We start from the raw sequence: 18,680 nt of genomic DNA, 5'->3' as shown, positions 1-18,680 counted from the left end.
TTGTCCCATTCAGGTCCTGTGGCTACTGTACATGCGCACCGCATCCCCATTTCTAAGACTGGTCCATACATATTGAGGATAGCCAGAGGAGAATAAACCCAGCCAAAATATAATTTTTTTAAATTTATGTTTTTTTTTTATGCAGCAAAGGTTACACAAAGAGTTGTCGTACCTCCCCATCAACAGTGGTTATTTCAGTTTGAATACAAGGCTGCTGAAACTTTACATCTCGACCAATATCATCTTTCCAGGGCTCGGGACCGGGTGTGGGTGACTCTGAAAAGAGCAGGCGATTAATTTATGGAAAAAAAAAACATAGGGCTGAATATTAAAATGGCTAGTAGTAGTTATTCATATATAACTGGACTTGCTTTGTAATTTTAGAAAGATACCTTATCCCGCCGGGTGAACGTCCCCTCCTCTCTCTGCCGGCGTCATGACCAAGATGGCTGCCGGCAGTTAACATCCTGTTAAGAGGTTGTTTTGTCTCCCCAATTCACAGGTACCTCACTTTTGGACAATCAACATCTGCCTTGATACATTTCATAATGATTGCAATAAGGCAACTGTGCTACATGTGTGGAAATAAATGTTGGGCTATGTCCCTGACACTCAGAATTGAAGAAGTGACTTGATTAAGCTAAGAAACATCTTTCAACATTACAGAACAAGCCCAGTTGAACATGACTGACTACTAAAAGCTATACCATGACCTAGACAAATAGAAATGTTAAAATGCTCCAGGATATAATAAACTAAAAAGTTTGGCTTGGTCGTAGGGTGATGTGCCAACATTATTAGTGTTTTTGCCATGTTTTAAAACCTTATAAATTTGTTCCAACAACATGAAAATTGGATTTTTGCACTCATCATGAAATCCTTGTCTTGGAAGTTCATTAAGGGACATAGGATTCAGAGACAATTGGGTTATACTACTGCTTACAGAAGGATTTGGACACCAGCAAACAAATAGTGACTAGCCTGTTGTAATCATTTCCAGCATGCCTCAGTTTTGTAACAAGCAATGCTGAGTGCAAGACCAGAACCACAAAGGGGCACGACCTATGTCCCTCCATTAAATGTCAATAAAAGGGGTTTATGGTGAGTACAAAAACAGGATTTGTCTACTTACTGTAAAACCCATTAAGGCACACAGAACAGCGGTAATTTAAGTCGGTTATACTGCTGCCTTTATGGGGAATTAAACACTGGCAAACAAAAGCCATTAGTCAATCAATCAATCAATTATAACCCCTCCCACTATGCTTGTTTGCTAGAAAGCAATACAGGGGTAGATTACAAACACAGAGGGGTGGGGACCTATGTCTCTTATTGAACTCCAAGAAAAAGATTTTACTGTAAAATACAAGTGCAAAAATCAATTTTTCTTTATCGTTAATTACGGAACAATGGATCAGAAGTAAATCGGTGACAAGGAGGGCCAATCAAAAGAGAAGAGCCACGAGAGAGCACCAAAAACTGAAACCTGGAGCTACAGATCAAGTCAGCCAACACCTCAAAGAGGAAAAACTGTACCCAAGAACTATGGGCCTCAAACAATAGGTAGAATAGTATAACACCTGGAATGAGGGAGAAACAGACCAAATTGCAATATGGTTAATAGAAGAAATGAGAAAACAGCAACACATCATTTGGACAACAGCTAAGAGGCGTAAGTCTAGCATGCTTAGCCCTTGACTGCAGGAAAGGTAGTTAGGACAGAGCAGAGATGTCTAGAAGTTCAAGTAGAGAGTTGCTAAAGTTCAACAAGATAATCCTAACCATCGATTTTAGTGAGAGAGTGAGACAATGGCAAAAAGGACGCTAAGCAAGGAAGGATAGACTTTCAATAGTACTACCCAGAAGCCCTTGAAAGGGGGAGGGAAGGGAAAAATCAACAAGATCAGAAGTATGTTTCTTTGAGAGGAGGTGGGACAAACATGAGAAAACCCCTCCGTGACTAGGAATAGAGAATCAATGGAGAGAATAGAAATATTACCTAGGAACTATGGAAAAAGCATGGACACAAAAGGTGAAACAGAAGAGAGACCAACTGAGGAAGAAGTTCACCCAGTGTAGCAAAGGGAAATCTTAAACCTTTTCAGAGGAGAAGAACTAGCAGCTTAAAGGTGCAGTGTAAAAGAAATTTGCCAGCTACTAAAAGGAGGCTTTATAAGGAATTAAACTCAAGGATGCTTCCAATAAGGGAGTTCTTAAGAGAGTAACATCTCCAAGGCAAGTCGAACGATAGCAACCTTGACTATATGGAACAAAATGACTAATCAGATGACTAGCCCAAAATCCATACTCTCCAGCTCAAAAGATAAGGAGAAGGGAGAAAAAAATACTTAGGAGGAGCAAAACTCAAAACAGAGTGGACGTCTTACAAAGACTGCAGAGGGCATGATCCTTATCTCGTACAAAGTGGGAAAATGTATGAATGGACTGACCAGAAGAAAGGGCTGCAAAAAATCCCCATAGATGAAACCAGATAAAAAAGGGTGCAATAGGGTGGACATAATATCTTGTTCCATAGAAGAGTCCAGAGCTACCCAAGGACTCAGTATAGTTAGTTTCTCATTTGGGAAACAGCAAGGACTTAGCCACGGCTCTGAGGCAGATGTCACAATATAGAGCCCAAGTCTACTACTGCTGAGATCAGTTGCGATACCGCTCGGAAATGGGGGAATGCCCTGCAGTTAAAATATTTATATTGCAGAGCACATTTTAAAAATAATTTTAAAAAAAATGTAGACACATTTGTTGGTACCCTTATCTTTCTATGCCTCTTTTCTCCTGAAAATTGATGAAATGAAAAGCAATCTCCTTATGTATACCTGCATGCCTTTGGTATGTCAAAGGGTAAAAGGAAAGGAAAAGCCTGGACAATGACCTGGACATTACCATTTTATATCCTTAGAAAAGATTTTTTTAAATTGGATCATAGGGATATTTCAACCTAACTTATCTGTGAATAGTATCACACATCTTCAAACTTGTAATTAGTCAACTTATTTAACTGGAGAAAAGCAGTCACACTGGTATCACCATGTGCACCACACTGAGCATAGACCAGAGAAGGAAAAGGAAAGGAAAGCTGTCTGAGGAGTTCAGAAAGATTATAAATATCTAGCATGTCAAAGATAAAAGCTATAAGATCATCTCAAAGCAGCTTAATGTTGCAAATATTAGATCCATAGGAGTATAGGCAACCTCCCTGGACATGGCTGCAAGATGAAAATTGAGCTCAGATTGAACAGAAGGATAGTGTGAAATGGTAGACAAAAGAGCCAAGAAAAACAGAGCAAAAGCTCCAAGGTCATACGTGCTGTGAAACACAGAGGAGGCTCTATTGTATTTTGGGGCTGCCTTGCTGCAAGTGGCACAGGGTGAAATCTCCAGACTATTAAGGTATTCTGGGGCGGAACATACTGCCCAATGTCTGAAAGCTCTATCTCAGTCAGAGATCATGGGTGCTCCAACACGATAATGACCCAAAACACACAGCTAAAAGCACCTAAAGAACAAAACATTGGACTATTCTGAAGTGGCCTTCTATGAGCCCTGATCTCAATCCTATCAAACATCTATGGAAAGAGCAGGACCATGCAGTTTGGAGAGGGCACCCTTCTGAGACAGCTAGAGCAGTTTCCTTAAAGGAGAACTATGGGGTCAGTTCTAAGGGTACATAAGGGTAACGGGAGGACACAAACTAGCGTCACCCAAAGCTCAGTATACCGCAAGATACAGCTCGCGGTATACTGAGATGCCGCAGCCGGGACGATCCCGTCATTACTGTCGAGATCCACCCAGCTGCGGGATTGACACTGGCTCTGCCTATCTAGAGGCAGAGCCACCTGTACCCGCCCCCTCCCCGTCCGTTCCGCCATTCAGCGCTGGAGGATCGGACGGGGGGGAGAAATCCCTGCAGGGAGCCGTGGGTGACAGTCACGGCTCTCTGCAGGGATAGGATCGAGAAGTGAGCGAGCTACGGTATGCGTTTGCTCACTTCCCGATCTATAGAGCCGACCTGTGACAGTTTCATTGTCACAGGTCGGCTAGAACTAGGAGGCTGAGTGATTTTCTCCTTTAGGAAAATTGCTGTAATTGCCCCTAAAGGTTGTCTGGATAAACAGCTTTAATTTCTTTGCTTGCAACCACCTGTTCGAAGTGAATGTCATCAGATTAAAATAAATAATATTTTTAAAAAACATATTTGAAATACTTTGGTGGTTGATATACTTTTACCCTCCTATCTAAATGAAAAGTCTAATTGAAGCTCAGTTTACAAAAGTCTAGAACAAAAATAACGATCTATATGGATTGTTATCATAGCTATTCAGCAAGGATGCCAACTGATCATTTTAGACAGAAGCTGATTTCTACCCAAAGCAGTATGAATATTGGACTATTGAATAAATGTATTATCTGTGACCCACCAGTACTAAATAAATACCTAGAAAATAAACACTTTGACATTCCATGACAGTTAAATATACTTACCCCAACAGTACTTCCAGACTTGCCCATCTGCAGTTTGTAAAGCACATGTTTTCGTTTTTGTACTATAGCATACAGTGATAACGCGTCCATCAACTATCCCACCTTGCCTGTATGCAGGAACAAAATTATAAAATTATTTTTGGCACAGTCACCAAAATATTATTTCAAGAAATAAAGAATGTCTAACTGTGTATATACTGCCAATCATTAAACATTGAATTACATATTCATGGGGGGGGAAAAAGGGAAGAATAAAGGTGACCTTACAGGGGTCAGCAAAAATAATCTGGTGATACTTTAATACCCCATTTTTGAAATCGCTAAAACAACTGGTTTTGACAGAACACACTCAATAGAAACCTTACATTTTGTAGGCGATTACAAAGCTACCACACTCAAGTAGCTGGGGCATGTCACTGGAATGTCTGATGAAAGTAGCGACAGTTACACAATTATGCCATCCATCATAGCACTATAAAGCCACTATAGTTACAGCTCAAGCTAGAATTTAGACACCGATCTAAAGGAGTCATAGGAGTGATTCACCCTACATTGTGCAGAGTACAGACTGCTCACTATTATGTTTTCATGAGGGAGGGAGAGTCTAAAAGGAAACAGCTTATGCTATGCTCTCTTGTTAGAAAACCCATGATGCTCTATGAATCCAGTAAATGCCAGGGACTTAATAAATACTAGAAAAGGTTATAATAAGGGCTTGTTCACACAATGTCGGGAGCAGACCTGCAAACAAAATTCAGCGCGTTTATGATGCGTTGGTTTTTTTTATAGCTAAAAATGTGCTTTCTGGTGCAGTCCAAAGCAGAGAAAATAGTGCATGCAGCATTTTCCCCCACACACCGGAACAGACTTCACTGCTGTGAACAGAGCCCAGAAATAGCATAGGAACACATTGGGATGCATTTCAGGTGCGGAGGAAAACTGTTCTGGTCTGGATCTAGTCCAGACATAGTGTTAACAAGCCCTAAATGCTGCATGGAGTTTTTATTTGTACGCTCGTGTATTGGCAGCCTATTCAATCATTCCAGTGAATTCAGAATATCTTCCTGTTTGTTTTCCAAAGTTTCTGTTTTATGACCAAGTCGATTGTCAATGGTCAGGTTTCAGGGCCTTAATTTTTATTTAAACAATGTTTATATCTTTTTAAACAGCTGTTCCAAGTCTTTTGTGGGGACAGCCTTAATGTGGCCCTAATGTTTCAATTAGTCCTGTCCTCGGAAAAGGGAATGGGTGCTGGGAGGGGTACAACCCCAATTCCAAAGAAGTTGGGACATTTAGTAAAATCTACATAAAAACAGAATGCAATGATTTGCATATCTCATAAACCCATATTGTATTCACAATAGAAAATATAAAATATATCCAATTATTAAACTGAGAAAGAAAAAAATAAGGTAATTTTGAAATTGATGGCAGCAACACATCTCAAAAAAGTTGGGACAGGGCCATGTTTACCAGTGTAGCATCCCCTCTTTTAGCAACACTCTGTAAATGTCTGGGAACTGAGGAGACCAGTTGCTGGAGCTTTGGGAGAGGAATGTTGTCCCATTCTTGCCAGATATGAGATTCTAACTGCTCAACAGTCCTGGATCTTCCTTTATCATAGCTTTCGTTTCAAGATGCATCAAATATTTTTAATTAGTGAAAGGTCTGGACTGCAGGCAGACCAGTTAGGCACTCGGACTCTTCTACTATGAAGCCATGCTGTTGTCATAGATGCAGTATGCAGTTTAGCATTGTCCTGCTGAGATAGACAAGGCCTTCCCTGAAAAAAGTACACCCCAATACCATCAGAGGTGCAGGCTTTTGAACTGGGCGCTGAAAAAAGCCGGAAGGTTCCTCTCCTCTTTAGTCCAGAGGACACAGCACCCATGGTTGCCAAAAAGAATGTCAAATTTTGACTCGTCTGAGCACAGAACAGTTTCTCCCTTTACTCGTCTGAGCACAGAACAGTTTCTCCCTTTACGACAGACCATTTTAAAATGAGCTTTGGCCCAGAGACGATGGCGGCGTTTCTGGATCTTGTTTAGATATGGCTTCTTCTTTGCATGATAGAGCTTTACTTGCCATTTTTGGATAGCACGGCAAACTGTGTTCACAGACAGTGATTTTTGGAAGCATTTCTGAGCCTATGCAGTGATGTCCATCACAGAATCATGACTGTTTTTAATTGCCATATGAGGGCCCGAAGATCACGGGCATCCAATATTGTGTTAAGGCCTTGCCCGTTGTGTTTTCTCCAGATTCTCGGAATCTTTTGATATTACGTACTGTAGATCATATAGTTAAAGTCTCTGAAATTTTACGTTGAGGAACATTATTCTGAAATTGTTCCACAATTTTTAGACGCAGTTTTTCATAGATTGCTCAACCTCTTTACTCCATCTTTACTTCACGGACTCTCCAAGATGCTCTTTTTTTATACCCAATCATTTTACCGACCTGTTGCAAAGTGTTCTTCCAGCTCTTCCTTGTTACTAGCAATTGCTGTGCCAGCTTTCTGTTGCCCTGTCCTAACTTTTTTTTGAGACATGTTTCTGCCATCAATTTCAAAACTACCTTTTTTTTTTCTTAAAATGGTACATTTTCTCAGTTTAAACATTTTCTACTGTGAATAAAATATGGGTTTATTACATGTTCTACCTGCTTCAGAGGGTCTGCAACAGTGAAGGGTGTGTGTACTATGAAGGCTCTGCAGGGATGTGCTGCAGCATCTTGGATGCAGCTTGTGTGTTCGTTCTCCGTTTGTAGAAAAAGTTCTCCAAGGTGGTTCACAGTGTGTCTCTGGCTGTACTGCTTGTGTGGTGGAGGTTCTTCTGTTGCCTGGCATCACTCTGTGTCTGATGTGCACCCCAGTGGCAGTGCAGACCCAGTGGGCAGAACCGAGCTGCAACCTCACCCACACAAAAGGCAGGACATGTCCTCGTTGGCAGCCTATCCAAAATGAACAGGCTTCCTTAATGCAACACATTAAAACATGACACCATGCAGGATTAAAGCGCAAACACAACACTCAAGAAAAGCAAAGTGTAAATGGGCCCTCAGTCAACCTTGAGGCTCTGGGGTGGCCTATATTACTCACTGTCAAATTTAAAGTTAAATAGTTGCTCGTCTGTCAGAGGGGTTTGTCTCCAGTATTTGTCATGTCAAGGTAAACAATACTCATTCAGCAACGCATGGTGACAATGGAAGAGGCAGTATTGTTATCAATGTTATCAATGTTATCAATACCAAACCTTGAAAGCAAAAAGTGGAAACAAAAAAGAAAGACATACTACATACCTGGGATTAATTATTTGTCCATTCTCCAATGGTATAGTAATGTGGTAAACTGTTGATTGAGAGGGGCTCTTTCCTTGGCTGATAAGCAAGAAAGTGTTGTCCTGCACCCAAGTCAGATGGTGAAAATAAAGAGGCTGCATATTTTCTGATGGGACATGTAACCTGAACACATTAAAATTCTGTTAAATTCAGTTTTATGGTAAACAAACCCACTTATATTTCTATTTGTTTACCCTTACTTAGGTTATCTTACACCCCAATTGTCTTGCAGTTGCAACTTTAAGGCTGTATACATTACACACAAAGTATTTTTCCAAAGTTATATTTTGTTAAACTTTTTAAAACCATTATATTAAAAAACAACTTATAACAAGAAACTCATGTCATTCAGACCATAAACCTTTTAAATGTAAACAAAATATAACACAGCATCTATATCGTTATTGATTACTAGTAGGATTTATGAACCCCTACCTGTGGATCCCAAGGCATACAAAAAATAAAAAAAGTTAGGGACAGTGTACATTTTTTGGGGGATAGGGAAATATTAGAACCTGTCAGAGGCAACATTAGTGTGCTCTGCGCAGACTCGGCATCCTGAGATGAAGTACACAAATACTGTACACATGCACATGGCTCGGCTAATCAAGGGGCCAAAAGAATTAGAGATCAGAGGAAGAGCAGGACTAAGATGGAAGTGCAGACAAGTAGTGCTGGAGGGAACTGTTTTGGCAGGTAAGTCTGCCATAATGTGCTAATATGCTCTGGATACTAAGAGATGCTTTTTTTCTCCCTTATTTTATTTCTGCTTTAACATAAAGCTTGCCAATTTGTAAAGTATAAATTATACAATTCCCCCAGCAGAGCAATCTTTGTAGGTAACAAGTGTAGGAATATAACTACGGAAACAGCTGTACACAAAAATACATTTTGTATGCAATATATTTTTATAACAGAAAGAAAACATGACATTGCACTGCAGTTGCAACTTTAGAACGAAGATGTGAAGGCTCCTGGAGAAGTGATATATTTATATATAGTTTTGTTTTTTTTCATCACAATAATGCACGCTGTTGACTGGAAACAGAATTCAGCATGTAGTCACCAAAAACTTACTTGAACTTGTTTTCTAGGATGGGAGTTTTTGCAGACCCTTTGAATCCATTCCCTCCAACTATTTTTACATCTGATTCCTTAGCAGCATCAATTCCTATAAATAAAATTAAAAAAAAGTGATAATTCTTTAACTTTGACCAGATATTTCACCATTCTCTGCACATTGGGTAATTCCCAATATACACTACACAAAACAAGAGAATTCTTTGCAATTGTGTAAAAGAGAAGTGGAAGGAAGGTTATGACAAATGCAGTGAAAGTCTGTGTTAAGGAATGTTTTGTTACTGCATGAATATAGTTAGCATTACCAACCCACCATATCTGAAGACATAAACTGTATCGCTGTTAGCAAGGACCGCCAGATCACTACTCTTCTTAGGATCCGTGTGAAAGGCAACCTCATTCAGTGCACAAGGGAACTGCATGTGAAATGTGTACATTGGAGGAGGGACCAGAGCCTGGGAAAAAGAGGTCACCAGGACTTTATCTGTAAAATAATCAGAATGTTATAGATTTATTGCTACATAACAATTAAGCCTTCCGAATGCAAAATACATACAAAAAAACAAGGAGCAAGTTTATAATAAATATGTCTTATTGCTTTAATCTTGCTATGTGCAAAGTTGATAAATATTCCCAAGTGTTTAAGCATATTTTTATACCTTGCACAATAAAACATGATTTTTAGAATATAAAATCAATTTCCTGGAGTTCAATAAGTGACACAGGACAGGGGCAAGTCACATTATTCAGTTATTCTGAAACAATAGGGTTGTACTGCTGCCTACAGGAGGCATTGGACACTGGGGAAAAAAAAAAAAAGCTACCGGCAAGCCAGGTATAACCCCTCCCACTCCCAGCATGCTTCAGTTTTGTAGAAACAGGAGTAGATCACAAACACAGAGGAGTGGTACCTGTGTCTCTTAATGAACTCTAAGAAATGGATTTTACTGCAAGTAGAGAAATGCTTTTTGCATTTTTCTTATTCAATAAAGGCCATGTACAATTTTCCATGTTATACCCATATTTAGGGTGAACATGGTGCCATTCTGTAGCCCTCCAAATTACCAGAAGGGATTCTCCCTGCAGGCTTTTGCATATTTTTTTTATCTCAGTGCTGCTATGTTTGGCTCTGCCCGCACAGCTGCATCATTTATTTACAGATCCATTCACATGATCTGTGAAGATAAAAAACTACAAGTCCCTTCACCCCCACTGCAGCAGAGGGACCCCTAGTTGCCAATGAAATACAAGTGCACAGATGTCCCTGCACTTGTGACTACAAGTCCAGGGACATCAGTGCACATTGATAACTTCCTTCTGCTCCATAACCATACATCAGTATGCACCTGGGGCTAAAGGAATAGACTGCAGGAGGATGAATACATACATACATTTTTTCTTTTTGCAATATGGGTGAATTTATTATTTTTTTGTGAAACGTGGAAAATGCTATAAAAAAGGGACACAAAAAAAATGTCCAAAAGCAGTCCAATTGAGGGATGGGCAACAGTAACGAAGCACCAACAGGTCCAACAGAAAACTGGGGGCAGCCTGCAGCTCCAAGAGCTGCCTGAAGAATCTTATGCTCAAAGCTGGCATCAAATGAGGCCTGAAAATCCACCAGGTGACACTTAGAAAATGTGTGACCAGAGGAAAGTTGGAGGTTGAAGCCTGAGATTTAAAAAAAAGGAACTCTTCTTGGCTTCAGACAGGAGCAGCCTCCCCATAATGATAACTAGTTTTCTGCCAGGGCAAATGAGTACTCGTACCACCAAAAACAGGTTTTTTTGTAAGTTGTCTAATGATACAACAAAGAGACATTCACCATAAAAAGAGGCAACGAGACTTATTTGGGAAATTAGGCGGACAATATCTACCAACCCTCTACGCAAAAGGTGTAGGGGTGTAGGCATAAGCACTAAAGGTCTTTACGGCTAATGATCAGAAAGGACAGTAGCTGGATCCTTCGACAATTCTTAGTCCATTCCCCTAAGGTTTGTGAAATAGAATCATGGCTATGGCAGGTTGCATAACTGGACCTGCCAGCAAAACAGGATTTGACAAGTTTGGAAGCTATATCAGCAGATTGTGGCTCCTTAGTAACAAAACGATCCAAAATAAATTTATAACTTTCTTCATTCAAAGGTGCAGTCACAGCAGAAGGCTCAGAGGCCACTACAGCTGCAGGAATATCAGATAAAGATTCTGGAGGAGAAGGCATTGAAGTACACTTATAGCCTCAGTGTTCCAAGTCATCACAGTTGCAATTCTAATGTGTGGCAGATAAGTTGCGCTCGGTCTAGTTGTGAATGGGTGTGAAAGTGATCTCTCAAAACCAAAGGGGGAGATCACCTTCAGATAACAAAATATAATAAAAAATGTTAAATATAAAGTAGATGTCTCCACTAGTGATAGTGAATTAGTGGTTGAAGCTGCAAAACACAACCCGGTGGTACTTGAGTGTATTGTATGTGTGTGGTGAGCTTTAGCTGGCTAAACAAATCAGTTATATTGAAAGCATCCGTATAAGCATAGTCATGAAGCAATAATATGTGAATAAACAATCAATAAAAGCACCTATATATAAAATCCAGTGAATAGTTAAACAACAAGTGATACGTTATAAAAAACGAAAAATACAAATACAAAATAAAGTGCAGCCCAGTGTGCTCCAGTTCTTCTCAAAACTGGAACTACGGGGTTAATAGGCTCAAATTCAAATATCCCAAGCAGTCATTTCAGAGAAATTGCGGTTTGCAAAAAATAGTAATTACTTTCCTTATTTCCGTAATGTCTGAGTGGAAAGTTTATTCGTTCAATAGAGGGTTCCTCATGGATATCCACAGGAGTCCGTATCCGACCACCCAATGGTCCAGAGATTCCCGAACAAGACTGTGGTTATAATGATCCGGCACAATCTTTTCTCTCTAAATCTAGCACTCCGGTTTGTTTTTCTCTTATGGCGGGTTTCCTAAAGACTCACCGCCCGACTGGTGTGTATACCATTCCAGCCCTGCTTTTCCATGAGTACAGGTCTGACAAAAGAACCATGCTTAACACTAAACATACATTGTTAAGCTTGTGTCGGAGTGGAAATTTTCATGGCCCAATTTCCAACCTGTGATTGTGTCTCCGAAAAGTAAACAAAGCACATAAGACAAACCTCGTGACATTATCCTACCAGGAATGTGATTTAACCATGACTTCTAATTTATTATGTACACATCCAGAAATTAAAACCTAAATATTTATCCACTACAACCTTTATTACTGTATTTATAAAACAAAGTATAAGGTTATTAAAAGATCATTAATAAAAATTGAATCAATCTTACCGCCATCAATAACAGCCACATCAGCCTGAATACCTGGGTTCTGCCCACTGCTTCGGTCTGTGCTCCAACACCAGTCATACTGGAAGTACTGCCATCCCGCACATACCACATGTAGTCTGTATGAGATCTCAGGATCCCAAGCCACAGACACAATTTTACTGTCATCATTATTCCCAAAATTTAAGTATTGCTTGAGGTACCAATGATAATTTCCAACAACCCACAGCTGAACTACAAAAGAAAGGAAAAATATTCAGTCATTTCTAGGTTACTGCCTTCAAAAAACAAATAGAATTAAAATGCAGGTCTTGTAGAAATATATACAAGCATTAAAATTCAATGGAGGTTCACAGAAAACTAGGCCTTCTGTGAATGGCCAGGGGGAAACGGGGAGGCGGGTAAACAACACTGGTTCTCTCATGTCTGAGAGCCGCAGCAGGCCAGAAGCACAGTGAGAGCATGAAAACGTATACATTTTAAAGGAAAAAAAAGCAGTGATCCTGGATGTGGACTACACCTCACCATAGGTACCTTTACTTACACAGCAGAAATACTAACAGGGTTATTCACAAAAGGGTGAAGAGTTTGGAGAAGGCAGGAGAAGTGAACAATCTAGGACAAAATAGCTGAACTGGAAAGTGAGCTGAATTGGAGAATATTTTCACATCAGCTATGTTGTCTAGATTGTTCACTTCTCCTTTCTTCTCCAAACTCTTCACCCTTTTGTGAATAACCCTGTAAAAGTTTTCCTGGAGTTCTGAAACTCCCAATTTTGAATTGCACTGGCTCTAAATATTTAAGAACTATTTTAAACAAAGTGCCAGATTTACAAACACTGAAAACTTTTGCAGCACAAATATAAAAATGTTTTTGAATTACATAAATACGACATCCTGCATATTCAGAATATGCATCCCAACTCTGCCAGCATTCAGAGCTTTGGGCTCATTTTCAAATTTTCTTCTTGCTTCTGCTAAATAAAGGCTATTTAAGAGTTCAGTAGATTAAGCTCAAATTGACACTTACAAGTGAATGAGTCAATGCAATGGCTGCTCAATCTTCTCTTGCATCCCTCTAAACAGCTCCATCTAAGGTTTTAATCAGAGACATGTACTGCTGTGCACTCCCTTTAGGCCCAAAGCATTTGGGGGAATTGTCATCTTTGTCAACGTTCACTTGTAAAACATGTATTGTAAAGAAAGGATGTCGCATACTGTCGAGTTATACTGCAACCTATAGGAGGATTGTCCATAATAGAAGTCACAAGCACTCCATGATATGTGCAAGAAGTAAAGCACTTTTTATTCAATTGTCACATGCGTGACACTAGACGCATGTGACAATTGAAAAAAAAGTGCTTTAATTCTTGCACATATCATCGAGTGATAGTGACATCTATTATGGACTGTATCTGACATGGCGCCATCCGTGTTATCACATCACATCAAGCACCAACCTCTTACTCAAGGTCTGTACGCTGCATGGAGTGCAGGTGATTTCGTATTATCTATAGAATTGGTCAGTGGGCATTGAAAATTCTGGAGGCCAGCCCAGGATAACCCCCTCAAAATTGCTAGTATGCCTCAGTGCGTAGCAAGCAGTACTAGATCATGATCATAGAGAGTGTGACGCCAAGAAAATGATTTTTACGGTGAGCACAAAAAAAAAAAAAAAAAGAAGTTACATTTTCTTTCTGGTCCATTTAAGGACACAAGAAGTGATGTACAGTAGGAATGTTCAAAAGCATCACAACTGAGAGGTATGCAACAGCAAATAACCACGAACAGGCCCAACAGAAACAAGACTGGGGACTGTGTGCAGTTTAAAAGTTGCCTGAAGGAGTAAAGTCTGAAACTGATATCAGATGAGGCCAAATCCAGCACCTGGTAGAATGGGGCAAGCCCAGGTTGCAAGCCAGCATCGAAACTAAGTCTGGTGCCAGAAGAAAAAAAATACTCACAATGGTGCAGAGGTACAACATGGGGGGGTGTCCCGAATCATAGACCATAATGTGGAAATGTTCCACTTGATCCAACCAGAAGACAGATGAAAAAAAAACAAAACACAATACCCAACTGCGAAGGATTCACTTTTAGGTGTGAACAGCACAGAGAAGGAACTCATCAAGGAGAGGGATCAGACAAAAAAAAAAAAAATGTTCTGGTAAGGAAGGTCAGAGGCTCACTAGGCTAGAAAAGTCTCTAAACCTCAGCTCCCCTGATCCACCAGGTCCAAGTAAGAAGGGGGGGGCATGATCTGACCAGTCCAGGCATCTCCACCTAACCAGGGAGTGGACTACCCAGGTAGAATCCTGAGACTAACTTAGCTCAGAAGTAACTTCAAGACATGGAATGGTGGTCCCTGCACCCCCTTAGAGAACCAAGGCTCAATTCCCTGGAGTCAGCAATACCAAATAGATCAAGTACATGCGGCTTCCTATACAGGGAGAAGGCAGTGGATTGCTGGCAAATCTCCTCCCCGTATAAGCAAGAAGTTAAACAGATCTGACAGAACTGAGAACCAAGTTCAACCAAGGAGTCACTGGGGCTGAAACTACCTATCCTGAAAACTTGCAGAGCCACAGGACTAGAAACATTCTTGACTGCCCAGAAACAATCAAGCAACAGAATCTGTGAAACCACTGACAGGACTTCTATCATTACAGCAAAGAATATTTGACTGGGTAAAACCAAAACAGGAAAGAGTGCCAAAAGGGCTGTGAAACAGCCAAGGAAATGGGCCCTAACCCTGGGTAAACAGATCTGATGGGAGTCATTAAGGCATTATTTGTTACTGTCTGAGAAACCTTGCAGTAGGAAGCTAGCCTGACAGATAAACCCAGGGTATCATGGGACTATCCATGATATGCATTCCCAAGGAATGCATATCATGCACTGCTCTCATGCACCACTCCATCAGAAGAAACAAGCTGGGAAAACTGTCCTCCAAATGGGGATGACACTAGGGTAGACATTGGAGACCACCACCTGGAACACACTAGGTATACAGGGGGTGACACTTAAGTCAGAGCCCCAGAGCTAGTCAAGCTGACCATGCAGGTCAGAGGTTCCCTCTGGGGAGGGAGAGGGATGGTGAATGGATTGTTTTCACTTGGGACATGTAAGGCATTTAGTGATGCACAATAACCATACAAGGGGTTAGTTTGTAAACCTAAATTCTCTGCACCTAAGTGCTTAAAGGGCAAACTACCAAATTGCCGGCAAGGGTTACCAATCATCCTACCTACTTGGAAAAGCTGCGGCACACCTTTATGCTGAAAGGTTTTCTGAGGGCTTAGCGGGTTTCTGGATTCCAACCTTGCAAAGGGCTGGAGAACCAGGTTAGAGGGCATAGCCCTGCCAACCCCAGGAGTGGGTGAGGGAGAGAGATGAGACCCAGTCAACCTTTCCTTAGACTTCTTACATGAAGGAAGGAGAATACTTTAACCTGCAGTCATATCCTTAATATTAATGTCAAGGGTAGGTCCAAAGAGTTATCATTCCTTGAAGATCAAGCAAGTCAGGCATTATTTGAATACATCTACCTTCCAGCACCTTAACAAGAGTGTTTTGTGCATTTGTATGGACGTCAAACTCATATGAGACACAAGCCCAAATGCTTCCAGCTAGCCATCACAGCTGAAGCGTAGGGCTCCAGACATTTGTTCCATTCACACTCTCGGGAAAAGGTCCACTGCCGCAGTAAAGAGATCTCTTTTGAGGGATTTGATCCATTCTGCCATAGTTTGAAAGAATAAGGTTACAGCCAGAAGAGGGTGAAGGCCAGGGCCAGTAGTTTACCGGTTAAGTTGGGCCACTGGCAGATGCACAATGGCTACAGACCATTGTGCTACAAAATTATTTTTCAAAGTGAACAGATCCAGCAAGCACGCTGGGAAGTCTAGGACCCCTTGGGGTGCTTCCAATATTCATAGAAAAATACCTCGAAGAGTGGGTGTAATGGGAAGGTCTTTGTAAGAGCTCTGAAAGATTGTAAGTTGGAGACAGCAGGATAATCCTCCAGATGCAGAGTAGTACATATCAACAAGGACTGAAATGGTCTTGTTAATGAAAAAAAGACTGCAATTCCTCAAAAGCAAGAGACAGAATGAGGGGAAGCTGAATCTGAGCCAAAGACAGTTAATCAGAAATTGACACTGCAGGAGGCACAGGCGTATGTTTAGTGCCACTGCGGTCAGCACCAGAGAGGAACTTGGTGAATTTGGCCACAAAGTCTTGTGCGACTACGGTAGAAGCTCCTGACAATAATACAGAGAGCACTGCATCAACTGGCAGAGCCAAGGAAGACTCCAAATGAGGCAGGCTATCAATATAGGGAATCAAGATTCCAGATTAAAGATGTCAGTGCCTTAAGGGGGCATAGAGCAAATGTCCCTAGAACCCATAGCAGATTTTGAGCTAGGGTCACCCGTTACAGTGGTACGGTGCTCTCTGTGTCTAGATACATACATGTTATAACGATGTGGCAGTGTTGCAACTAAGCTCAGGATAAGAGGCAAGGCCTTGGGAACTCATAAAACCCAGGCAGCTGGTAGCAGGCGAGGGTAAGATCGCTGGAGTCGACTAAAATCACTGTAGACAGGCAATAGGAATGGACCAGAGATCAGAGTTCCACATGACCTTCTGTGAAGTAGGAATAGCGGTGGGTCGATGCCTCTTCAATGCTCAATGGTGAGAAAACCCAGCGAATGATGTCAGTGCTCAATGTTAACCCCTTCTGTGGTAAAACAGAAAGGGTAAATTTTAAAAGATACTCAGCAGTCCCAATGATGAGGTAGCCCCCAGTTCTCAGCATGAACAGCCTACTCACAAGGTGAGTCTTCAGAGATAGGGCAAGCACTGAGGCAATGCCTTGGCTCTAGACCTAGAAAGCGACCCAAAGCAATTACGAGTATGCGATGTCTGGAAACCACCACAAGCTAAACCGAGTGCCCAAGGGTTACATACTAGGTTCCCCTGCAATGTCCTGTGGGGTCCAGGTACAGCACTCTAAAGTCAAGCGGAGAAAAGGCTAATCCGGACAGCTGCCCTAGTAGAGAACAGCTCAAGCAGCAATGTAGTGAACCATCTTCATTTAAGAAACAATTGAAAAGTAAAAAGTGCAAGCAAGAAAGGTTTAGATTTTCCCCAGCAGAGCTGTAGAAAAGATGTCCATTCATCTAGAACACTAGCTAAAAACTGAGGTCATGCTTGAGACAGAAGGTATTATTCTGGGCTAGCATACAGATTGTTTTTGTTTGCCAGTGTTCAATCCTTCTGTAGGCAGTGGAATAACCTAACAGTATATGACTTGAGAGAAAAATCAGTTTAAACGAGCTGATGTCCAACAAATGATGTTGTAGTTGGAATTCTTCACAGTCAAAGAACCTTACAGATCCTAATCTGAAACTTTAAACTAGCACTGTTTCACCAGCTACTCACACAACGTGTACTCATGATTTATAAACCCTAAATTAAACTAGATTTAATTTACTATAGGAATTCAGACTCTTCTCTCATGTTCACTTTGAATATGCATTTTTCTCCCTTTGATGCTTGCATGCTTTATAAGGTGCCCCACAAATCCAATATACCTTTTGACTTTGGATAAAGTCAAAAGTTAAACCCCTCCCATCTCACTGCATTATTTTTCCTTGCTGCTGATGATGTACCCATCCCTCCTCACCATAACCAGCTATTTAAATAAAATAAAAAGTTATGTTTTGCCATTATTACAAATAAATTGTACTCAGTAAATTGTCTATATGAATCCTCCATATATACATATTGTTTACGAAGTGCAATACATTTGTAATAACGACTAAACAAAGCTTTTCTTCCCCAAAAAGCTGGCTATAGAGAAGTAGTTGCTTTAAAATAAATAAATAAATGTTTGTATTACTGCCCTCTGATGTTACATGAAGTGTTTGCATCATTGCATTTACCATAAGTATGAGGTTTTGTTCCATCCTTTTCGATGTCTTGAAGCCAGACTGCTAAAATTGTTGAGTCTGAATTCCATATAAGTTCTATCACCTATTAAAGACAAATCTAGTGTAAGGGGCACAATAGCAGCCTTTTTGTGTGTATAAATGCAGTATTTAACAACGAAACCAAGCAATACATATTTTCAAACAATGCAGTTTATTCTAAATAAGTAAATCAGATGACTCCAAATATACCATTAGTTAATAGATGCTTAAAACATAAAAGGAGAGCTTGATAAAATGGAGAGAAGAAAGTGATTTAAAGCACTCCGCAAGGCATCTTACTTACCTCGCAGAACGTCGCGTCACTGCTGCTCCGGTGGGCGGCGCTCCGAGCGGGGTCATCTGGCAGTCTCCGGGTCCTAACTTAGGTGGCCGGAGACAGCCAGATGACCCCGCTCGGAGCGCCGCCCACCGGAGCAGCAGTGACGCGACGC

General features: G+C 40.8%; 1 protein-coding gene across 1 annotated transcript in view; it reads right to left on the bottom strand.

The window, feature by feature from the left end:
- IKBKAP (inhibitor of kappa light polypeptide gene enhancer in B-cells, kinase complex-associated protein) overlaps positions 1 to 18,680 on the bottom strand; it is a 66,542-nt gene that overhangs the window by 31,273 nt on the left and 16,589 nt on the right. The window contains exons 10-16 of the mRNA XM_018569988.1: positions 18,202 to 18,292; positions 12,258 to 12,488; positions 9,236 to 9,406; positions 8,920 to 9,013; positions 7,804 to 7,965; positions 4,504 to 4,610; positions 173 to 276 (exon numbers count right to left, since the gene is read on the bottom strand). Coding sequence (XP_018425490.1) covers positions 173 to 276; positions 4,504 to 4,610; positions 7,804 to 7,965; positions 8,920 to 9,013; positions 9,236 to 9,406; positions 12,258 to 12,488; positions 18,202 to 18,292 — 960 coding nt within the window. The remainder of the gene's footprint in view (positions 1 to 172; positions 277 to 4,503; positions 4,611 to 7,803; positions 7,966 to 8,919; positions 9,014 to 9,235; positions 9,407 to 12,257; positions 12,489 to 18,201; positions 18,293 to 18,680) is intronic.

Source organism: Nanorana parkeri, unplaced genomic scaffold (genome assembly GCF_000935625.1).
Source record: "Nanorana parkeri isolate BGI_ZX_2015 unplaced genomic scaffold, ASM93562v1 scaffold1439, whole genome shotgun sequence".
Taxonomy (NCBI): Eukaryota; Metazoa; Chordata; class Amphibia; order Anura; family Dicroglossidae; genus Nanorana; species Nanorana parkeri.
Note: the sequence above shows the minus strand (reverse complement) of the source record. Positions and strands in the feature narration are given on the sequence as shown.